The following is a 24,261-nucleotide window of genomic DNA, read 5'->3' as shown; positions in this document are numbered from 1 at the left end:
GGGGGTTGGTGGAGGTGGCGGGGGGGGCACGTTTGCTCTGGGACATGCTGAGCTCAAGACACCCAGGTGACGCGGGGATTTGCCAGAAACCTCTGAGTTTTCATTTCCTTTCCAGTTGGGACTTTTTTGTTTTTTTAAACCGCAGTGTCCCCAGTACCTTGCACGAGGCACATGATTGGTGCTTAATACATATTTACTGAGTGAATGACCAAATCGGTCCCTCTGTCTCCCACATGACAAACCAGTGAAGAGTTATGTCATCACCTGAGACCTGCAGAGCGTGACATTCCTCAGGGAATGCACAGCTGCCTTCATGTTCTTGGAGAGACCAAAAACAACCTTATCTTGACAATAGCCAGATCTTCAAGGTCCCGTAGACCCTGCTTTCAGCATACAGAAATTCCTTAGAAACTGACATTATCTCTACCTGACCCCTCCCTCCACAAACCTGAAAGTACAGAATGAGTCACGCCTCACAATCCCAGGGCAGCTCGCCCTGCCCCTGGGTCCTGTCCCTGTGCTCTAATAGAAGCACGCTTTTTGCACCGAAGACGTCTCAAGAATTCTTTCTTGACCGTGGCGCTCGGCGATCCCCCATCACTAGGAATAAGGACATTCTCTCACATAACAACAACAGTTTGTGACCCAAATCAGGAAATTAGCATTAATATGACAGTAATATGTAATCCACAGACCTTATTCATATTTGCAACGGAGTGTTCTTCAGAGTCAGAAACATTGTTTTCCTGGCCCTAGGTTTAATCCAGGATTACAAATTGTATTCAGTTGTGGTGTCTCTCTTTTTAGTATCGTGTTTTGACTGAAGTATAATTAACACCCAACGTTAAATTAGTGCCGGGGCACACGATAGCCTTCTACGGGTCTGTACATCACTCGCATTCATCTCTGTAAGAGGGGTCACCGCACGTCATTACGGTATTATTGACCATATTCCCTGTGCTGTACTTCGCATCTCTGCGACTTACTTATTTTATAACTGGACGTTTGTACCTCTTCATCCCCTTTGGTTCATATCATCCCCTGCCCCCAACCACCAGTTTGTTCTCTGTATTTAAGAGTCTGGTTTTTGTTGCTGTTGTTGTTTATTCATTTGTCTTATTTCTTATATTCCACACGAGTGAGATCGTACGGCATTTGTCTGTCTCAGTCGGACTTATTTCACTTGCCGTCATACCCTCGGTCCATCGATGTGATGCCCTTTTACTCCTCCTCAATTCTGGAATAATTGCTCAGAGGCTTTTTTTGGTCTTGTTCTGTTTTTTGTTTTTCTTTGGTGGCCTTCACATTGTGGCCAAGCACAGGTCAGTCATTTTCTAAAGTGTCTCTTCATTTGGTTTTGTGTGATGTTGCAAAACATCAGGGTTCCGTGGGGGTTGTGCTTTTTAAATTTTTTATCAGAAACGCCACCAAAATGACATTGTGTCCCAAGACTGCTTTTAGCAGTTGTCACTCAAAAAGGGGTCTCTGAGTGGATGAATCAGGGTCCCGGGCAGACAAGGCTGAGAAGGGGATGAGCGGTTTCAGACGCCCCTCCTAGCACGCTTGCTAAGCCTCGTCTTTGGGTTCTGCACACCATTCCTGGGCGGCTCCAGGTACTCCTCGCGGAGGACAGGTCCCAGGGGAGTTTTAAAAAAGACTGGAAGGCTAATACTTTCCTAAACTAAATACCAACTCCATTTGACAAATAAAAATAATTATAATCTAACTATGTAAGGATTATCATATCTCTGATAAAGTCAATAGGGATTTGAAGTGTTTAATTACCAACTTTCCCGACACACAAATTGAAAAGCTTTTCAGGTAGGTTGCTCATGTGGAATGCCTGAAACACACGCAATTAACAACCAGATCTTCTTTCAGGCAGTAATTAGCATGTGATTTGTCCTGTTCTCTGTTGCTGGGGCATATCCAGGCTTCCATGTGTATTTTCATTTACGTTAAGGAAGTTAATTTGCGCTTTCTATGTTCCACTTAAAAACAAGTTGGTATTTTACTGTGACTTTGTAAAGAAAGACCTAGTGACTTAAAAACCGGAATAATTTTGGGTGGAATTTGCCTGCAGAAACTTTCCAAAGTCTGAGAATCCCTCCCTCATCCTTCTCCCTCTCCCTCTTCTTCCTCCTCCTCCCCTCCTCCCTTCTTCCGAGTGCCCCTCCCCACCTCCTCCTCTCTCGACAGAGACCCAAGAGCTAATCAGGGCGGAGATGTTGGGACCACCCCAGTCATTACTGGTGGCCGCCTCGCTGGGCAGGTGTGTAAGAACTCAGACCCATCTGCTCTGTGCGTGGGGGGTGATGTGAACGCTGTCTGCTAGGAGGCAGTGCAGACGAGGGCCTCTGTTTACCCATCTGTAAAATGGGGTGGCTCCTTTATTGGGTGCAGTGGGGTCTGTTCTGTGTGCCCAGGTTCGGAGGTGAGCAAGATACCCCCTTGTGCTGGAAGCAGGCCTGGGGGACCCGGCCCGCGGCTCATGGCGCTGCCGCTCCCGACATGTGAAATGGGGCGCCTCATTGGTTTATGGGAAGGACTAGCGGGTTGTATGTCCCGGTGTTTGGGGTGGTGCCGTTTCTCACTGTTAGCGCTTCTCTCGGCGCCACGGTGACATGGAGTGTGACAAGGGCTCTGCGGGAAGAACTCGGGGAGCACGTGAGCCGGTGTGCTTACGGAAGAAGGGGGCTCTCACGAAACAGGAAGCTCCCCCTCCCTTGGCGCTCTGGGGCTGTGGGGGCTCTCGTGTGCACGCAGCCCCTCCTCCTCGTCTGTTGCTGGGAGCGCGGGCCCTGGGAGGGGGGCCGTCACCCAAGCACATTGTCCCTCCCAGCTCCTCCCATGCTCCGGGCACCCCGGGGTGGGGCCTGGTCACTCAAGAGGGCGCCCAGACTCTGCGCCTGGAACTTGCCTCTGCAGACGGTGGCTCGGTGCCCCCATCTCCTTCCACCTGATTAACTGGCCCCACTGGGGCTCACGCTGAGTCCCGGGACAAAGGAGAAGTTAGGACATGTGCCTTTTTGTCTTCATCCGTTCAGCGGCTCTGTCACCTGTCCGCCCAGTCTCAGTCACGGGGCTTAGGTGCTGGGACCGCAGTGTTAGAAAGGACGACGGGGTCTGTGCCTTCGTGTGCGTTCGTCCGGCCTGCTGGAGGGCAGCTTCTGCCCCAGGTCATCCGGCTAAAGGTGCAGGCGTGGGAAGTCTCCCTTGCCGCCGCCGGTCCTTAGGCCTGTCCCCCACTAGGTGGCGAAGTCACACAGGTACTGCTGTGTCTTCTGCTCCCGCATCACCAGCGCGGGCAGCCTGGGTAGCTGCCGCTCTGCCCGTCCCAGACGCTCTGTCGGTAGGTGGGGACTGAGGGGGTGACGCCTGCGTTTCGACCGGTCCCCGGGTGCTCCTGGCTCCTGGCTCCTGGACCACCCTGCGGTGCCCAGGGGCAGCCAAACCAGTAGTGGGCGCGCTGCTCACCCACCCACCTGGCCCTGGATCCGTGGACTCGTTGGCGCTTCCCGGTGGTCGGGGCTCAGCAGCCCCATTCACAGCTGGTGAGTGCGAAGCTGCTCTCGTGCCCAGCGCGCCCTCTCCCCCCTGGCACCCCAGCTGTGCTGGGTGGCTCCGGCAGGAAGGCGGTGGGTGAACGAGGTGACGGACGGGGCTGAGTGGGGGGACAGCCGTGTCCCTGTCCCGCTGCTGCCTGCTCTGCGCTCTCGGGCACCCCGCTTTTTCTCTTGGGGTTTTTCCTCATCTATAAAATGAACGGCTGGTCCTTGGTGTGGGGATTCGTTTCATTTACTGTTCTGAGTATTCAACCTAGACTCTCTGACTTTCAGGGCTGAATACTTTTTAAAAAAAATAAATTTGTTCTCTTCCTCCTCTCTCTCTAGAAATTCTGTTAGTTGGATGTTGACTTCTTGGGCCGGTCCTCCATCTCTTCTCCCACGCCCCAGCTCCTTGATCGCTTCGGGGAGATGTAAATTTCTTTAGAAAATAGACCTCTCGTTTCCTTCCCCAGAGAAAATGCCGGTTTGTTGGCCTCGGGGATTGGACTGTCCCCACTGTCGTCGACGGGGTGTCGGGATGAGGACAGAGATGGGACAGGAGTTCAGTGCGTCATCTTCAGCTGGAAAATGGTGGCTTTTCAAAGAAGCATGTAGGTTAATTTTTTTCTTTTAAAATAAAAAGATTCTCTAATTGAGTAGAACAACAGCTCTCAAACTGTACCATCATATCCTACTACTTACAACTTGAAAACAGTGACTGAAAAGTTTGAAAATAAAAGGATTGGCTGTGGTCTGTCAGACTCATGCAGAGACAAAGGTCTCTTTGACAAATGGTCACAATTTTAAAATCAGTAGAAAGGGAATTGATGTCAGAACATCTAATGGTACAGAGAAGGCCATTTTTTAGCCTATAATTTACTGATTTCAAACCTTAACGCAAGAAACGATACTCTATAGCTGATACGAATTTCTCGTGATACTTGAGTGCAAGCCCCATCTTGCTGCATTATTTTTTCTCATCAAATTAAATCTGCTTCCTCCCTTCCAGCTTGGCTGTTAGAACCTCCCATCTCATTTTTCCTGGGGAAGATGCACCTTTTCCCTGGAGTCGTTTACGACCCCCTGGGCCTTCCCTAGCTCGGGGGAACTGGAAGGGGGGCCTCAGACGTTGAGTCGATCGTGGATCCTCGTGAGATACTCTTCCCTGGGTGCTCAGGAGCCACGTGAAGGCAGCCAGCTGTCATTAAATCCAAGTGGGCTGTCAGGAAATTATAGCATTTTCTGGGAAACAAAATTAGGAGATCAGTGGATGGATTTAATAGCTACTAAACACAGAAGAATGGAGAATTAATGAATTAGAAAGTGAAATGGAAGAAATTGCAGGGCATTTAGCACAGAGACAGAGTTAGGACACATGGGCGCGTGGCCACGAGACAGGCGAGGTCTCCTGCTTCCATGTGCACCGTGGGGCTCCGGTCAGAGACGGCAGGGAGGCCATGGCCGGCCAGCCTTCAGGAGAGGAAGCCGGCCATTTTCCAGAATGAATGAGCGACTCTGCGCCGCAGAGTCAGGAGCTACAGTGGATTCCAAGCAAGATAAATCAGAAGAAATGCAAACCTAAACCAAATGTAGTGAAAACAGACCACAGCAGAGAGACAGGACCAAGGAGTGCAGGGACTCGACATGACTCCGAGTAGCTCCCGACAGGAGTGCCGTCCCGGGAGCCCTTGACTTGCTCAGGGCTGGTGGGCTTCTGTTCCCGTGGCCCCTAAGTGGCCCTGTGCACATGAGTCCTGATGGGCATGTTTCTTTCCCTCCTGCCTCAGTGAAGATGGGCATTTCAGTGGCATTTCTATGGGATGCCCTGCAGGGTTGTGGGCCCTATTTCAGGTCCCCAGGTGTATCCACGAGGCTCAAGTGAATTAAGTAGTTCTCAGAACGAGACATTGAGGAGAGAAGAGAGTGCCGCGTGTCCGTGCTCGGATACGGGATAAGAGGTGGACATGTGCACACATGCTGCTGGCTGTCTTGTGGCCAGGGTGGAGATGGTTGAGGTCTCTGCTGCTTCTTTACGTAGCTGTGGGTCACTGGGAGCAGCCACACCTCGGTCCGGCCGTCCCCGCACTTTCTGCTTTGAGTGTAGCCGGAGGAGCGGAGTCGGCTTTAGGGTGTCATCTTCGTAGGCTGGAAGGCAGCCTCAGCTGCCACCGGAGTTCAGTCTCTCTTGACCTTCTGTCCATCCCAGCAAAGCCCAACTTCTCGATGGCCCCTTTTCCCAAGGCCACTCTGTGGGAGCGGACAGGGCGAAGGGAAGCGAGGGTGTGGTTGATGCAGGGTCGTGGTCACCGGTCACGTGGCTGTTCTCCCTTGGGGTCCATGAAGAGGAAAGAGCGCTTCCCTGCTCTTGACCAGGTTAAATTATCTCGTTGAGAGGAACACATGGGAACACATTCCCACACGGGAATCATTCCTTTTGACTAGGTGCCGTTGACCAATGGTGTTAGTCAACCCGGGCTGCCATGACAAAGTGCTGTAGACCAGATGGCTTCAGTGACAGACGTTCGTTTTCTCAGTTTGGAGTCTGGAAGTGCAAGATCGAGGGCAGGCTGGTCTGGTTCCTGAGGAGAGTCCCCCTCTTGGCGTGCGATGGCCACCTTCAAGCTGTGTCCGCACAGGTGGGGCGGGGGGGCAGGCTCTCTGTTGTTGCCTCTTCTTGTAAGGACACTAATCCCAGCAGGAGGCCTCACCCTCAAGACCTCATCTAGACCTAGTCACCTCCCGGGGGCCCCACCTCCACGTGCGGTCATGTTAGGAGTTAGGGAATTAGGGCCTCGACCTATGAATTGGAATGGGGTGGGGCACAATTCAGTTTATAGCACCAGCACAGAATTAGTTTTGTTGGGTGTTATTGTTGTGACCAACGTTTGGGGCCCTAAGGTTGTAAACCCGAGTGGAAAAGGTGAGAAGAAAGCGACATCAGGGAGGGGAGTCTGCAGGGATGGCCGACCGGTGGGGTCAGGACCCAGCCACGGGGGCTCATTCTGCTAAGACATGGGCAAGTGTGCTTTGTGTCCCTCGGCTGCATGTCTTCTACAACACATTTTAAAATTATTTTTTGGTTCACAGCTTAAATTGATTCTGTACAGGACTGTCTCACTCAAGTTTGAGCTTGAGGACCGTGCTTGGTATGGTACCCGATACAAGACAGGTGCCCTGAAGTCCGTCGTGGAAGGCTGGCCGGGAGTGCTGAGCCTCCGATGGACGAGAAGCAAGCTTCTGCTGCTGGAGCGACTGGGAGTCAGCTCACGACATGGTTTGGGGAGGAGAAACCGAGCTGGGCTTCACTGTAGGGACTGCGAGTAACTGTGAAACTCTAGCACGTGATGCCAAGTAGTGGGAAGTCATGGAGTCATGCGTCTTAGGAAGGTCTGGGTCATTGTCAGGAGTCCCCCTGATAACGCCCCGGCCTCATAGTCACCCAGGGCTTGCTTGGTGCACTCTTGGACACGCACGCAACTTACAAGGCACTTTTTTTACATTTAGACGGTGTCAGCTCTTGGAAAGTTCTCTGCCACTCTTCAGAATCCTCCTCCCCGCAGTTCCCTTTGTTCTTGAATCTGACCTCTGGGGGATCACGGTCTGTGTGTAGCTTCCTTTCTGCCTGCCTGTTGACCCCCAGCCCGGCCTCCCACTGTCATCTCTCGGGCTCCCGTTAGGGCCCCCCACACCCAGCAGCCCGCCCTGACAACGTGGCTGCCATCTCTGCTGTCTGCCCCGTGGCCCCGTAGGCCTAGTGCCACTGTTCTTTGCACGATAGTCTGTACTTGTCGGTGACCACGTGCAGCCTTCATCTTGGGCCAGAGGGCGAGGATGGGTGCCTCTCTCCAGCCCCGCGCGAGGCAGTGCTGGGGATTCACGTACTCCGACCGCGTGTGCACGTAGACCCACGGTGTTCTAGGGAAGTCGCTGAGCGGTGTCACCGTCCGTAGTCCTGTGCGCATTGCCGTCTGACCCGCTAACAGTTTCTGGGACATGATCTCATGAGGCACGAGGATGTGGGATGCATAGTTTACAGATGGACGGAGTCAGATTGTGACTCGCCCGGTTTCCCAGGTGAGCTGGGAGGTTCTCCTGCGTCCCAGCCGCGGTCCCGTGTTCTACCTGATGCCGCAACCGTGCAGGAATTACCTTGTTGGCTGAGGTGCCCTCGATCGATCAGTGTTAACACTGGGACTCCGGGAGGGCCGGGGTCCCACGGAGGAGGAGCCTGCCTGTGGGCCTCGTGTCCCCCACCCCACCCCTGACACGTGCGCGTACACAGCAGATGTTTTCAATTTAAGAGGAGAGAGCTCTGTTCTCTTCTGGAAGAGAAAGGCAAAGGATCCTGAAGGAAGCCGAGAACTACTGTTGATCACAAGCCAACATCCCTTTACAGACGAGTCCAGCTCTCTCCATGTCCCCGGTTTGTAGCCACGCGGGGTCTTCAGAGCCACCCAACAACGTTTCCGCGTGGAATGACCTGAATCCTCACAATCTTCAGGCCAGGAAGTGGATTGGAAAAGGTGTAGGATTTACTTTCATACGGTGAATGTCCCTGGGAGATTACTTCTTCTTGGAGTGCACGTCCTGCATTCTAGGTTTCTTCCTGGATAGAAAGCAGGGGAAGTTGGCAGGACTGGTAACCACCTGCTCAGAACGAAGGGCGTGTGGCCTGACACGGCTCCGTTGACATTGGTGACGAGCCTCTGCCCATCCTTGCTCCTCGCCCCCGGGGTCCTGACCAGCCCTCCAGTGTAGGAGCAGAGGTTCCCCTGCGCCCCCGACAGCACGTCCTTACTCTCCCGGTCCCTCCGCCCTGGTAGTCACACCCACAGGACATCACTGTGAGAAAATAGCCACAGGGCCACCTGTGGAGCAATGTCCTGTTCTTGCCCCTGCCCCCCCAGCCATCATCAGGGTCTTTTCTTCTCTTGGCCCTTCGGGGCTCCTCCCCCAGACGAAAGCCACCGTCCCAGGGACCACAGGGCTTCCTAGGCCTTCTGCCTTGATGCCACCACCGTAAATGGCTTTCCCAGGTGCCTGCTGATGTGAGCGGGATGGGCCCCGTGGCTTCCCCGCTCCCCAGGCCCAGCCAGCCCCTCTGGTACCGCCCCCCCGCCCCCGGCGTGGCTGGCCACTCTCTTCAGGACTCCCAATCCAAGCAGCCCCGCGGGAAACTGCAAAGATCAACCGTGGGTCGTGTGTCTGATCCAAACGGACTGTCCGGTCTGTAGCAGAGCTGCCGAGGGAGGGCCCTTCCTCTCCTGGGTTGTGTTCCCTCTCGGGATATCCCAGAGCCAGTCTGCAAGGACGACAGTCCCAGGGGAGACGGAGCCCAGAGGGACTGCAGGTGCGGGCGGAGCAGCCCCAGGCTGCCATGTCAGTAGCTCTGCCTCTGTCCTGGCGTCTTATCCTCTTTCCTTACGTCTCTCAAGGGCTGGGATCCGCCTGGTCCTTCGAGGGTATTGGTTGTGACCTTGAGGCTTTCCTCTGCTCTTTTGCTTTAGTGACACAGAGAAATAACCAGAGTTGGGAATGTGGGAATGGAGGGCCAGAAGCCCCCATCTCCCCATGCCCAACCCCAGAGAAGGCAGTCAGGCAGCCTGCCCAGGTCCACGGTGGCCACTACGAGCAAGGAGGGGACTGCTCCTCTTCCTTCCTCGGCTCCCCCATGATCCGTCTACACCTGCCCCTGCTGAGCCCTGTTCTGGGCGGTGCATGCACACTGATGAATCACACAGCCTCCCTCCCCAGACCGTCCCGGGGCTTTGCCCACCAGCTTCATGCCCTTCCCCAGAATCCAATGTCCTCATCCTCCTACGAGGCGTTGGGCATCCGTCGAGGGAACCAACACGGGGATTTTTCTGTAGAAAAACAAGCCAGTCTCTTGCCACCAAAACCCCACGCCCCAGATTGTCTGTGCCGGCTCAGCAGCCTTGGGCGTTGTGATGAGCAGGCCCTCTGTCTTCTCTGCACGGTCTTCTTCTGAGGCTTGGCTCTGCTCCGCGCAGGTGGGGGGCTGGGAACGCTGGGACGGTGGCTGGCCGGATGCAGTATTCGTGGCCTGGCTCGGGCCCGGGTCTGGTCACCTCGGGGCCAGCACCAGGGGCAGGCTGCCCTCTTCCCACAGGGATCCCCATGCTCTTTCCCCAGCAGCCACGAGCCACCGTTCGGGTCCCTGCCCCTGAGCCCGCCCTGGCCTGTGACGCCAGATGACCTGAGCCTCCCCCCAGAGCCTGGGGACAGTGCGTACTGGGGGGTGGTGGGGACACACGGGGCAGCTGGGACGGCGGCAGGCCCCCCCCCAACCCAGTATTGGGTCCTCCTATGTCCGCCCTCTGTGCTTCTTCTCTGGGAGCTGGGGGGCTCCTGGCGAGCAGACTCCCAGGTCTTGTCGCAGGGCCCGTCTGTGCCTCCTGTCCAGCCTCCTCGCTGTGCCCCTGCTCTTCCTTCTGTGGGTCCACGCAGCCTTCGGGCATTTGCCTCTGCTCCCGTCCACGCGGTAGCCGGTCACTCCCATTGGCCACGGCCACTCCCGCTGACCACGCCGTCTCTGCCTTGGTGCCTGGGGCAGGCTTTGCATCTCCGGGGCTCCCTCCGAGATCACCTGGCAGCGGGGCCGTCTCTCCCCTTGTGCTGGGCGTGCTTGGGTGGCCCTTGGGGCCTGGAGGCCCAGCCGTAGGGGCAGCTCTCCGAAGGGACCGGCCGCCTTGGGATCTGCGCCCGGGGCCTCTGCTCCCGGACAGGCTCTGGCACGGCAGCCTCGGTGGCCTCTTCAGATGGCCCAGGGGACGGACCACAAACCCAGGGAGGGTCTGGCTCGGTGCAGAACCAGGCCGCGCTCTCCTGGGAGCTCAGCCTCCAAGAATGGGTTTTTTCCTCGATAGGTGAAAATGCAGTGTGGGTTTCCCCCACGGCTCTGCTCCTGCAGGGCTCGGGCTGGGTGACATCGTCCTACCGCACCTGCCGCTCACCTGCAGCTCGGCCCGTGGGAGGGCGGTGCCTTGTCCAGCGGTGGTCGCTGCACTGAGCTCAGCCCCCCGGCGTCTTCTTGGGCCAGACACCCGGGCTTACTGGCTGAGGCCAGAGGTTGGCAAATTATGTCTGATCGGCCACATCTGGCCCACCTCCTCTTTTTCTGTGTCCCACAAGCTAAGAAATAGTTCCACGTTTTTTAAATGATTGGGGGGAGGGCATAAAGGAATGATCTCTCGTGATGTGAAAATTATATGAAATTCCAATTTCGATGTTCGTAAACTGGCACACAGCCAAACCCACTCATATACACAGCATCCGTGACTGTTTCTGTACAAGAGTCCCGTGAGTGAGTAGTTGCCACGGAGGTCCTGTGGCCTCTGAGGCCTAAATAGCCACTCCCGGGCCCTCCCAAGAAGCGTGCGGACTTCTGGCATGGATGCTCCAGACCGAGGGGGCCGGAGCCTCTGGGACACTGAGTGACGATCCTGTGAGCTCTGGGAGCCCTGCTCTTCCATAACCAGAGGGCGAGTCCTGTGACCCCCGAGGGCCTCTGCAGGCCGGGCTTTCCAGGGGAGTCTCTCCTCCAGGAGCCCGCCCACTGCTGTCTTCAAGTACTGGGTCCCAGGCAGAGGTCGGGCCATCGAGGACAAAGCCCATTGGGTCTGTAGCACCAAAGAGCACAAGAACAGAAAAGAGATTCCAGTGCCTTGCACGCAAGCATTTTTACTATTTTGTATATTTTACAGTTAGAGAGTAATTCGCAGTTTAAAATTGAACGTAAAATCTATTTGTCAAATGATGGATGAATACGTTCATCAAGAAATATATTCAACGAGAAAACCACTTTGTTTCCTAGATGGCTGCGGAGAGGATGTTTTATCTATGGAAGGGTAGTGATTTCCTTAATTGGTTTGTTGTGTAAACAGGGGGTGTGTTCACATTTATTTTTTCCCCTTTTCAAGGAAGGCATTTTTATGGAAAGAATTGCATTTTAAGAATGGGAAGGGACAAACCCGGGGCGGAGGGGCCTCGGAGAGAGCTGGGTGGAGGGTGTGTCGTGTTCCCGCGTGCTTCTGCGTCTGGGAGAGGGCGGGCGTTGGTGGGCACCAGAGATGTCCCAGGGGCTGCTCCGGGAGCAGGAGCGAGGGATGGAGGGAGGGATCTGGGGAAAACCGAGGGCGGGGAGGGTGGGGCAGGACTGCAGCCGAGGCCTGTAGGGAAACAGGTGGGATCCCGGAGGAACGCGGATGGAGGAACGGAATGGCAGGAGTAGGATAGGAGTTAGGGGATGAAGCCAGGAGCTGGGGTGAAGAAGGGTAAAACGTATCACCTTCATGAAGGTGTTTCATGAATTTTCCCTGAGTCTTGAGTGCAAGGTGTGTGTGGCGGGGGCCGGGGGGTCAGGTGGAAGGTGGGGCAGCCCAAGGGCACCTTCTCCCTTGTTCTTCCCAAGGCCTGGCCCCGTGAGGCAGGGGGTGAGCCCCCGGGACCACTGGGTCTGGGCCCCTGTCCATGCTCATCTGCAGCTGAGCGCCTCACGCTCACTGAGGCCCAGTTTCCAGGGAGCCCCCAGGCCCTGGGTGTCCACACACAGCGGGTGACCAGTGAGCCATCCTGCCGCCCGGCCACGCACATCCCCTGGGCCTCTGCTGGCCTCCGTCCTGCATTAACCTGCAGGCTGCTTGTCTAGGATGCCCCACACATCACAGCTCCGGTGGTCGGCGCGTGCGCAGCGGTGAGCGCCCAGAAACCTCCCTGATGGCACCCCGTCTTCTCCCTTCGTCTGGTCTCCCTGCCCCTGCCCAGCACCCTCCGTTTCGAGCCCTCCCCTCCCATTTACCTGGCGACGCCGCGTGCGCTGTGCGTCTCGGGCCGACGCCTCGTCCAGCCTGGCTGAGCCGGCCTGGGGTGCAGGGCCGCCTTTTTCCCCGCGGGCACTCTGTCTCTCGCCGACTCGGGGTGTTGGTGGCGTCCTGCTCTGCTCAAGCCCCTGCAACAAGAATGCCACGGACCGGGGGGCCTAACCAGCAGACGCTTGTTTCTGACGGTCATGGAGGCTGGGAAGCCCGGGGTCAAGGGTCCGGCTGTCGTGTGTCTGGTGAGGGTTTGCAGGTGGCTGTCTTCTTGCTGGGTCCTCACCTGGCAGAGAGGGGGGCAGAGAGAAGGGAAGCAAGCCCTCCTGTCTCTGGTTCAAAGGGCAATAATCCCAGCGAGGGCTCCACCTCCTCACCCCATTCCACGGGGGGTCAGACTGTGGACATAGGAGTTTTGGGGGCTGCAAACTGGCCCAGAATTGGCGATCTGAGCGCTGCTCCAGGGGACCCAGCTGACCTCCCACGTGGCAACAAGGGAAACGTGGCCGTCCTTGAAGGATGTGTGATGCCGTGAGACACACGAACAGACGTGGCGCCCTGCCCTCGGGGAACATGACTCAGCGAGTGGCCGACTGTAACCACGTGATCTGGCTTTGACCACGTGCGTCCCCATGTTGCATCACGGTGACACCTCCCTAGGGCTTGAGGGCACTGTGCGGCAGGTCTTGGTGGCTGGGGGATCTGGGGAGTCTAAATTAGGCGTGGTTTTCCCAGGTTGCCCGAATCCCCCCAGATTATTAACCATGGAGTGTCCCGGCTCCTGATTTCCACGGGTCCTGGCACCGGAGGCGTGGCTGGCCGCCATCCTGCGTGGAGATGGCCGTCTGGTTTAGTGTTTGTGCCGGTCTCCTCTCCTCCCGAGCTGCCCCTGTTGGGGTGGCCGTTGAGGCCGCAACGTCTGGGAGACAAGTCTGGCCGCCTTGCTGGTTCCTGGTGACACAGCTCAGCACGGACCCCCAGCGCACGCGCCCGGGGCCTGTGGACCCTCTGCACTCACCTTGGCTCCTGGGCCGGGCTGGCGGGGCTTCTTTTCGATCTCGGTGGGCTCCGTCTTTGCTTTCCGTGTGTGAGGGCCTGGCACCGTACCTGGTTACTGGTCCGTGCTGGTCACTGTGGACACGTACTGTCATGAGGAGTTCACGACCAGCCCGGGTGTGCGTGGTGCTGGGTAGACCAGCTGACCCCTCTCCGTGGAGGGGACGGAGCCTCTGGTCCCCATCACCACTGGCGCTGAGGACTGAGATGGTGAGGAAAGGCGCAGGGTCGCTCCCTGGAGGGACACGCGTGTTCCTGTGGCCCCCATGACCCCTTGTCCCTGCCGTGAGCTGGTGGCGTGCCCCCGCCTCGAGTAACTGATTCCCCGTATTTCTTTGCTGGGGCGTCACCTTTGTTTCTCACATCGGATCTTGTCCCCTTTCCTTGTGCAGCCTCATCTCCCCGTTCTGTACATTTTCCTGAGGATTTCACCTGTTCCCTGGGCATGTTTCCGACCGCTCTAATCAGGGAGTAATAAATATCACACCTGGGAACCTCTGCTGTGAGTGCCTCCTCTTGGGGTGGGCCCCTGCCCTGTCCTTCCCTCCCCCTCCTGCCCTCTCCCATCCTTCCCCTGCCCTGCCCTTCTCTCCCCTCCTCGCCCCTGTCCTCTCCCACCCCTCCCCGACTCTACCATCCCTTCCCTACCCCTTTCCCTCCCCTGCGACGGGCTGCAGGAGGCCCAGATTTCACAGACTTCACCAGGGGGCTTCTGTTCCACTCCCCAGCTCTGTGTTCAGAGCCCCTGGGCAGCCGCCCATGGAGCCCAGAGTCCTGGGTCTGCTCACTTACCTTCCATGGCATCACCTTCACTGTACCCCGACTGTAGGAGTAACGTACTCTTGAGTTTTCACAACTTCGAGATTATAGAAAATGCTAAGTGGGAGATGGAAGTCCCACGTAGGTGTTAGCAGTGGGACCTCTTTGGTGGGCTTGCTCGAGGACCCGCAAACACACCGGGGCTCTGTGTGCGTGCACACGGGGGTGCGGGAGGTCAGTGAGGCGCACTTGTGAGGGGGCTGCAGCTGAGGGGCATCAGGACGGGATGCAGATCTGCCGTCTTCACAAAAACAGGTGTCATTGCTGCTGTTTACCATTTCGTGGCCATCACGTTCCAGAAGTTTGTCGTCGGCCGTCTGTCCATCTCCGTTCTTATCTGTCCAGCTCCGTCCCTGTCTGTCCAGCTCCGTCCATGTCCAGCTCTGCCCGCATCTGTCCAGCTCCGCCCGTGTCTGTCCAGCTCCATCCATGTCCAGCTCCGTCCGCGTCTGTCCAGCCCCGTCCGTGTCTGTCCAGCTCCGCCCGCGTCTGTCCAGCTCCGTCCATGTCCAGCTCCGTCCGCGTCTCTCCAGCTCTGTCCATGTCCAGCTCCGCCTGCGTCTGTCCAGCTCCGCCCGCTGTCCAGCTCCATCCATGTCCAGCTCCGTCCGCGTCTGTCCAGCCCCGTCCATGTCTGTCCAGCTCCGCCCGCGTCTGTCCAGCTCCGTCCATGTCTGTCCAGCTCCGCCCGCGTCTGTCCAGCCCCATCCCTGTCTGTCCAGCTCCGCCCGCGTCTGTCCAGCCCCGTCCCTGTCTGTCCAGCTCCGTCCCTGTCTGTCCAGCTCCGTCCATGTCCAGCTCCGTCCGCGTCTGTCCAGCCCCGTCCCTGTCTGTCCAGCTCCGTCCCTGTCTGTCCAGCTCCGTCCATGTCCAGCTCCGTCCACGTCTGTCCAGCCCCGTCCCTGTCTGTCCAGCTCCGCCCGCGTCTGTCCACCTCCGTCCACGGCCAGGCTGCCTCGTACTCCTGCATGGCGGCTCATCCATCGGACCAAACCCATGTCCGCTCGCAGTGGAGCCTGGTGGAGGGACGCTGTGTTGGGGGTCCTCCATATTTCCCTCACGTCTCCGTTTCCTCCCTTTCCTTGGTCCCTTTGTTTTCTGCATTGTGTCTGGATTGACAGTGAGTTCCTGTAGATTGTCCTGGGGTGCCTCGCTCTGAAGGCCCCCGTGTGCGTTCTTGAGGTAGTAAAGTTGACAGAGTTGGTTATCACATCATCCTTACAAAGACACAAAAACTTCCGAAGAGGACTTTTTCTTGAAAGTCACGTGACCTAAACAGAAATAAAAAAAAATTGTTTAAATGGTGATAGTTGTTTATTATCACGAAGGCCAGAACAAGTAGTTCCACAGAGGTATTCACTACAATATACTGCGATAATCCCTTTTATTCTGCTTTGCATCTTCATCTCTGGTTCTGTGCACATGTCGGTTCCAGGAGGATAGAACGGTCTTGCGACAGATAGCAAGCAAAGGCGTTCCCTCGATATTTGTTATTTCCATCTTTCCTTTTACATTTAAGTATTCGAAAGTTCTTAATAATTGGTTTTGCGCATGAAATTTATAGCTTTCACCATATGGCCGTGGATGATCACACATTTTACTCCTGCAACAATGCATTTGTCAACCATCTGATTGGGAGAATGGGGACAAATGCTGCGCCCAAGGTCTTCGGGTTAGTTCATGTAGAGTGCACATTGACGGTTGGAAGTGAGTATTCAGGCTTGAAGGGTGAGCGCATGTGGCACGCCTTGTTTGGAGCATCGATGGTGGGGACTGCGAGTCCAGATGCCACCCACAGTGCCCCGTGTGGTCGGTGCTCCCAGATCGCCTACCAGTGCAGGGGTGCTGGGGGTGGTCCTGCAGGGGGATTCCAAAGGCTGTCCTTTCCAAGGCCCAGGCATTGGTGCAGAAGCCAGGGCCAAATCGAAGGTTTGGGGCAGGCAGTGTGGCTGGAGCTGAACTCCGGTGGACCCTCGGCAGAGACCTGTTTGCATGCGAGATTCTGTGCCCTGAGTGTTTTCCTGCAACGTTACTCCTGCCATCGTGATCGTTAACGGCTGAGTGATTTTTCTCTGGGTGGCTGTTCATCCTCTATCAGCTCTTCGCTTTACTCCAGACATTTTAGTGTATTTGGTTTCTGCCCGACTTCCCACTGTATTTGGGTGGCTGACGCCTCACCCCTCATAGCCCCGCCGCCACGCAGAGACCCCTGCAGGGATCAAGAGCGGCCCACTTCCCTTTCACCCAGGAGGGTCCGCCACAGACTCAGGGCACTGTCGTCCCTCCTGCCTCAAGGACTCCTTTGGAAGACAGGTCTTGTCTGGTCCGCAGGCTCTCCTCCGCACAGCATTTGAGCTCTTCACCATTCCGTGGCCTTTCTAGTACTTTCCAGTCTGCAAGTCAGAGCCCCCTGCAGACTCTCCACCAGCAGCCCAGGCTCTGCCGTTTCTCCTGTGGGGTCAGCCCTGCTGCCATGCTCCGGTCCTGAAGACTCAGGCCCCGGTGGGTCACCGTGGGGTCTCAGCCAGGGCCCCTGGAAGCCCTTCTTAGGGGCAGCCAGACCCCGAGACTTCACTGCAGGTGCTCGGCCCGTCTTCTGCATGGCTGCTGAGACCCACTTTCCTGGGATGGTCTCTGGCTGTTGGATTGGACTCAAGCCTGAGACAGATGGTGGGTGGGTGTCCCTTCGTGGTTCGCCCCGCGGGGGTGGTTTGTCGTCTCTCACGGAGGGGGCGGGCTGGGTGTGGAGTTTGCTCTCATTGTCTTGCTCCAGAGTCATAATCTCAGTGGTAACCTCCCTTACCCTTTTTCTGCTGGAATTACTGCTTGCCTGTCTTCTTGCTGAGTCCCTGTTTTCCACCCTCAGGGCAGGGATGCTGGGACTTCAGGCGGCAGGGTGGGCGTGGACTCTAGTGGCAGTATGGGTGTGGACCCCCAAGTGGGCTGTGGTGCAGGCCCACATTCCAGAGGGCACCATGCATTCCTAGGGCAGCCTGGGGAGCAGGGCTGTGCCTCGGCGGCCTCATTAGCTGAGGCGGGGGGCATCTCAGGGGGCCGCCTCGGGACTAGTTCTGGTTCTCTAATGCTAAAACCTGCCTGTCGGCTGGGAGTGGCTTGGGCCCACAGCCAGATGCCCGGTGTCCGGGCTGGAGGCTGAAGGCACCAGCGGGTGGAGGCAGGGCCTGGCCTCTTCCTGGGTCGGCCGCCTCCCGCCCTGCTGCAGAGACCCAGCCTGCCTGTCGGACGGGGCTGCCTTTCAGAGGATATGGGGCTGGTTAAAATGTAGCAAGGACCTGGGGTTACAGTCCCCCTGGCCCTCAGTCTCATGATTTTTCTGTACATCGTGCTATAGAAATCCCACCCCACGGAGGGCCTTGGGGAACCGTGTGCCCTGCCTTCCTTCCAGAAGCGGAAGGGACCCTCCCTTGCTCTCTGTCAGGAGGAATCCTTTCTGATGTCCCCCCTGAGATGTGTTAATAACAGTCTAGACATTTCAGACGTAGATTGTGGTTGCACAAGAAATTCAAGTCCCCGATTTTTCAGAACCTAAGCAGTTAATGTTAGAAATTTTGCTGCAAATAAATTGATCAGTATGCAAGACAGTTGTCACGGCTGAATCATGGTCCACAGTTAAGGTAAACAGATCTGTGATGACATTTTCTGAGCAGAATACAAATGCAGCTCATTTCCTCCCAGAGGTTCCTGACATTTCTTCTATACGGATAACAGATTCTCCTAAGAAGGTGTTGGTCACAAGGAAGAAAGATCTTTGTTTAATCCCTCTGAAAAGGTAGGGCTGTGGTATTTGGTGTGCTTTCGGTGGAAAGAATTGTTCTAAGAGAGATGGCTGTTGGGGAGAGCGTTTTTCTTTGCTTAGCTGCCTCCCCTCACCGCCCCCCCACCCGCGGAGAGACCCTTCTGGTTTTTCGTCTGTTGGAATTATCATTAAAACATCGTGTTGTTGTGTCATGAAAGTTTGCATGTAATTGATTTTGTTTTTCTCCCAATGTGAAGATCGAGGGGTGTTTTTCTTACTGAGATTCCCATGAAATAGTTGGGGGGTGACGAAATGTCTCTCACTTCCTCATGTTCCTTGTATCTGGAATGCTCTCGCGTTCCCATTTCCCCCCGTTTTCGCTGTCTGTGCTGTATTGGAGGAATCCTACACAATATGTCTGCATTTGAAGTGGGAGATGGTCTCGAGCGAGATGCTACATCACAAGCCAGCTATGTTTTCCTGTGTTATGGCGAAGCTTTCAAACCCTCAGCTTGTATTGGTGTTAAAATGAGCCAGAAACCTCACTGCAACTTTGCATGAGGCAGGCGGTCATTTTGCCCGTGTGCGTAACGGGGAACAGTGCTTCCCCGGGGGGGTGGGGGACGCGGGGGCATCTGCATTTGGAGGCAGACTGCTGAGGAGAGGGGTATTTCTGCCTGCTTGTACGTTTGCCGTTGGTCGTGACCTGGGACCCGGCACAGAGGTCTAGGTGTAAGGGCTGCTTTTGAGGCGGGGGAATAATTCTAGATCCCGTAGGCGTTGGAGGAAGCTCCGGGGACTGGACATGGGGTGGGGGACATGCTCCTCAAGGATGGGGCTGGGTGGGGCTGCCCAGACACTGGGCAGCAATCAAAGGAATCCATTTAGGACAAGGACACCTTTTATGTCCTGCTTCATTCCTCCCAGAGCATTTTCATTGCCAGGATGGCACAGATGTGGCCTCCTCCAGGAAGCCTTCCTGGCTCCTCCTGCTCATTCCCACAACGTGGTGTCCAGCCACTTAGCACAGCGTGCAGCTCTGACTAGGAGATTGCCTGGCGGTGTGTCTCCACCGGAGGCAGGAGGGGCTCTCTGCATCTCTGATGCCACCTGGCTTCTACCACAGCTCGGGGCTCAAAATCGGAGCTTTGCAAGTGCTGTTTGTGATGGAAACGGGGTCCCATTTTCTTACAGCTGCCTCTGCAAAAGGAAGCAATGTCCAGATTAACTCCATTTCTCAGTGGGAGAATAGGTGGAGAAACAGAGTCACACATGGGGGAGCCAGCCTTCTGAGTCAGTGGATGGAGGGAGGGGTGGATCCGCGTGCCTGCACCTGGCCGCAGAGTCCCCACGGGCCAGGCGTGTGGCGTGGCGGATGTAAATACGCAAGCCACCCAACCATATTTTTCTTCCTCCTCCAGAAATTTTTTGCCCCATCCAGTCTCAGTGTAGGAGGATCAGGTGATCAAGGCTTTTTAGAATCTTCCCTTTCTGGGTGCTGACGGTGACACATGGAGTATTTTGAGGCATTGACATCATCTCTTTCCTCCTGAATGCCCTCTTTGTGATTCCATCGCTCAGGCCCTGCCATCTTTCACCTGGACGGCTCGACCTTCCTGACTTCGCAGAAGTACAGGGACGGTAAGAGTGAACCACGGGGGACCAGACCTCGACTGGGTGGGGAAGGGACTGGCCAGGGACAGAATTCCCTGGGAAAGTAATGTTGGAGCTGAACTGAACGATGTTAGGAGTTAGCTTGGTGGAGAAGGGAGGAGAGCTTTCCTCCCCCGGACATAGCATGTGCAAAGGCCCCGGGGTGGGCAGGAATGTGGTGCGTTCAAGAAGCTGATAGAGCAGTGTGGCCAGAGCTCAGGAGGTGTGCTGGAGGGGTGGACAACAGCCTGACCACATGGGGTCGGGCTGATCGTGGCAGGGAGCTCCACATGTGTGCCAAGAGCAAAGAGAGGCCACTGGAGCATAGAAGCAAGGGCTGGCCTTGGCAGATCTGGCTTCCATGAGGCTGGATGGGGGAGAGTAGATGCGGGGAGGTCAAGGGTGGAGGTCCTGAGGCAGACCAGCAGCAGAACCCAGGGATGGAGAGACCTTAAGGGGGTAACAGCAGGATCTGATGGCTGCGTGTGGGATCGTGGCCACACTCCTGAATGAGACGCCCTGGGGAGAGGAGAGGTGGGGAGGCGCGGAGGAGGCCCAGAGGAGGCCGAGAAGGTGGGGCCCGTGAGTGGGAGGGGTGATGTGGCCCCTGCAAGCCCAGGAGAGAGGTGGGCAGGTGGTGGGGGGCAACACCCCCAGAGAGGGTCAGGCAGGGAAGGGACCCTGTGATGGACAGCTCTCTAGTGGGGTGATGGGGACAGAGGTCTGACTGTGGAGGGCTGCGCGGGAGGCCAGGAGGCCTCAGGGTGAGACACACGGGGAGCAGGTGACTTCACCATGTGACCGACTTTCGTTTGTACAGTTGAAAATCCCTCATCTGTTTTTAACCTCGATTTAAATGTTGCTGTGTGATGTTCTGTCAGTAGAATGCGCTCATGATTCTGTGCTGTGCTGGACGCCTCTCTTCCATGTGGTCAGCCCTCAACGGCATGGGAAGGTCAGGGTGAGGACCGTGACCCTCCCCTGTGGCATCTGCTGGGGTTGACCCAGGGAACTGGGGTCCAGGACTTCCGAGCCCCACGGGCCGGCCTCCACCCTCTTGCAGGCACATGGGGCCGTGTACCCATGCACGTGCTCATGGAGGCTCTCCGTGGGCTGTGTCTGTGTCAGGCTCGGGGCGGGGCTCACGTGGGTGCCTCTGTGTGAAGCCCTGTGGGGCCTGGGCAGGGCGGAGGTCGGGGAGGTCAGGGGCAGCATGCTCAGGGCCTGTCTGCAGACCCCCTGCAGTGGTGCTTGGGTCCCCAGTGGTTTAAAGGCCCCATGTTGTGCAGGGCGGCAGCTCGAGGTCTGCCTAGGAGCGGAGCCCCATCTGTGCTCCCCCTCTTCACGGCCCTTTGCAACGGCCTCACTCAGTGACCGTGTTGTGAGCCGGGCTGCTGAGCAATTAGGAAGGACTTTTAGAGCGCTGGACCGCCTTTGGTGGCCCAGCACAGAAAAATAAAATCAGAGAAGTAACTTAATTCCTTACAGTAAGAAAATGCAAGTTTTGTTAGCATTTGTGTGTGTGTTTGTTGACTTCGGCCACATTTAAATGAGCTTATACTTTGTGCCAAGCGTCGTTCCCGGGGCAGGGTAGGGCTGTGGCCGTGGTTTCCCCTCTGCCCAGTGCCGTGCTCAGGTTCCACTTTTCTTCATTTTGGAGTGAAATTCAGAAATCCTAGAGCAAATCTATAGCGTGCTTACAGGGCGACTTCAAGCCCTGCCTTGGAGACCCTCACCTCTGACGTGGTGAAAGACCTTCCTCCACCCACCTTTCCTGAGTGGACATCCCAGGAGCTGTGGTCACTTCTATTCAAGTCATATAGGAAAGTTTCCAGATTTGGGGAGCAGGTGTTCACTTTTCCAAGGAAGCCTGACAGGTGATCCCATCGGTGGATTCAGGCATAGTTAGGAGAGAAACACGGTTTTGTAATGTTTTTTATTTGAATGCACTAAGGGTGGCTCCTGAAAGATACTGAAGTTTAACCTTTAGAGTGAATTTTAATCTCACTGATTGCAACTTCATTTGGCTAATGTGGTATCTAAAACACCATTTTAGTGACCAAAATGGCATTTGATAAAATGAGACATTTATTCCTGAAATAAACCTTAAAAAATAGGGATAGGAGCAGATTTCCTTATGTTAAACAAGTGTATCTGTCTTGAACAAGCTGGTCATTCCACTTAAATTCAGGGACCAAGCAAGGTTGTTCACCAGCACCACAATTATGATCATTTTAATCATTGTTTCTTGAGTGGCATTTTTTTCCCCCAGACACTGTGTTAGGCTCTTAATTTTTAAAATGACCCTTCAAAGTAGATTATCATGACACTTTGACCAGGGGTGGCCTGGTCACTCTCATAGCTGGGAAGTGTTGAGTTGTGATTCAACATCAGGCCTATTTGACGGCAAAGCCCATGGTCTTGTGTTGCCCAGGTTTAGGCCATTATTACTAAATATTGTTCTGAAGTTCTGGCTAATGAAATAAGACATGAAAAAGAAATTAAACATTTCAGTGTTAGAAATGAGAATATAGTATCCTTATTTGGAGTCCACAGGCTTTGTGAACTTAGAAAGTTCACAAGAATTAACAAAAAATGATTAGAACAAATTAGAGAATTTGGTGGAATGGTAGGACACAGGATGGTGACCCTAGAAACTCTTGAACAAGGCATGTGCATTTTGAAAGGGCAACCCGCAAAACAGCGAGGGTGGGGAGGGCAAACAGCTCCTTCGCTGCGTGAGGGTGGGGAGGAGGAGGGGGGCAGGGAGTGGGAGGGGGAAAGAATCTCAAGCTGACTCTGAGCTGAGCCCTGAGTTCAGAGCCAGTTGTGGGGCTGGGGCTCGTTCTCATGACCCTGAGATCACGACCTGAGCCAAAACGAGAGTCAGAAAGAAGCTGAACCCACTGAGCCACCCAGGCGCCCCAGTATTCTGGAATTTAAGTGGAAAAATAAGCCAGAAAGGATAGAGGTAATTGTGGGCGACGGTAAGAGCAGTGGGAGGAGGTCCATCACTAGGTACGTTATGATGGTGCAGCGAGAGCAAACACAGACAGCTAGGTAACTGGCGGAGAAATGGATGGGCTAGAGGCAGACCGACGATCTGTGGTAAATACAGGGTAGGATAGAGGGCGCATCACGGCACTCACGGGTAGAAGAAGGATTCCTGAATGAACTGAGGTTGGGACAATTGACCTTTTCTTCTGCTGGGGACTGAATTGTGTCTCCCAAAATTCCAGTGTTGATGCCCTGACCCCCAATGTGACTGAATTTGGAGATAGAGCTTTTAGGTGGTAATTAAGGAGAAGTGAGGTCATGAGAATGGAGCCCTAGGCTTGGTGGCCCTTTGAGAGGAGGACATGCAAGGCCACGAAGAGGAGGTGGCTGTCCATAGACCAGGGAGGGGGTTGCCGCCGAGAACTGAATTGGCTGGCACCTTGATCTTGGACTTCCCAGTCCCCAAACCCTGAGAAAACAGAAGTCTTGTTGTCTTAAGCGCCTGGTCAGCGGTATTTTGTTACAGCGGCTGGAGCTGACCAACGCATCTTCTTCAGACTCTACCTCTTAAAGCTTTCGCTGGTATTAAAAAAATCTCTCAACCTAAAAAGCAAGTGACAGACTGGAAAAAAATACTGTAAAATATTTTCAGGGCATACGACAAAGCTCTACTCTCTTTATCACGAAAGGAGGCTGTACAAACAGATGAGGAAGAAACGCTGCGTCTTGGGAGGACAGAACTTTCCTGAATGCCTGGTGCTGGCGTGCAGGTGGGGGGCCACCACGGCCTTCGTGTTACGGCTGGATGGGTGGGAGCCTCGCATCTTCACATCGTGACGCGACGCACTTGTGTGTAGGGCTCACTGGCTCTGCCCTCCGCCCCCTGCCCAGGCCGAAGCACTCTGGCTTTATGACAGGTGCACGTTGCCCGTGAAGATTTGGGCTGTCTCAGCACACCCACCTGCCCCGTCACCTCCATGAGGACACCGTGTCCCCACGGTAGAGGCTGCTGGTGTCCACCGTCAGCTGGCTCTACTGTCCTGCACAGGCGTGGAGGGCTCTGGGGTGTGCCCAGTGGGGTCCTTGGAGGCAGGCTGGTGTGGGCCTGCCCTCACACAGCCGGCCCTTCTGCTGGGCAGCGGAGGCCGACCTGCGCGGAGCATCCAGGGGAGCAGATAGGACGCTGACGTGCCGGGCCCTGGCCAAGCGTGGGCAGTTGTCCAAGGAAAGGATTAGACAGCAGATGCTCCTGAGCCCTCGTCCCGTAGCCGGGTTTCATGGAGCTTTACTTTCTGTAACTTGTATTTCAAAACGATCAGTAATTTTGTTTTCCCGAAATAAAATTGGATGACTATCATTTTGTCCAAACTACACATTGTCCCCCTGCCTCCCCCCGCCCTTTTATGATATGCTGGTCTAATCAAAGTTAAACAGACTTCCTGATACAGGACTTCTCAGTACGTTTTTAAAGGACAGTGGAATGTCCAAGCAGGGGATAAGTGTGTGGCTTTTCCTACCTTGCTTAACCGTGGGACCTTTTTCTCGGAGAATCTTTTTTTTTTTTTTTTCTTTCTTTTTTTTTTTTTATTCTTATGTTAAT

At 55.5% G+C, this 24,261-nt stretch overlaps 1 protein-coding gene across 6 annotated transcripts in view; it reads left to right on the top strand.

Annotated features, from left to right (window-relative positions):
- The window catches only part of ARNT2 (aryl hydrocarbon receptor nuclear translocator 2), a 132,311-nt gene that overhangs the window by 1,711 nt on the left and 106,339 nt on the right, over positions 1–24,261 (top strand). For 3 of the 6 annotated variants that reach the window (XM_081831792.1, XM_081831791.1, XM_081831787.1), the window contains exon 2: positions 19,593–19,652. The exons of 1 other annotated variant lie outside the window; for it this stretch is intronic. In XM_081831792.1, coding sequence (XP_081687918.1) covers positions 19,593–19,652 — 60 coding nt within the window. Of the gene's footprint in view, positions 1–13,832; positions 13,938–17,825; positions 18,045–19,592; positions 19,653–24,261 lie in introns of those variants that run through there. 2 more of the 6 variants (XM_081831789.1, XM_081831790.1) reach the window with 2 other exon arrangements.

The sequence above is a fragment of the Leptonychotes weddellii genome, chromosome 9 (genome assembly GCF_054177405.1).
Source record: "Leptonychotes weddellii isolate Sample4059 chromosome 9, ASM5417740v2, whole genome shotgun sequence".
In the NCBI taxonomy this organism is placed as follows: Eukaryota; Metazoa; Chordata; class Mammalia; order Carnivora; family Phocidae; genus Leptonychotes; species Leptonychotes weddellii.
Note: the sequence above shows the minus strand (reverse complement) of the source record. Positions and strands in the feature narration are given on the sequence as shown.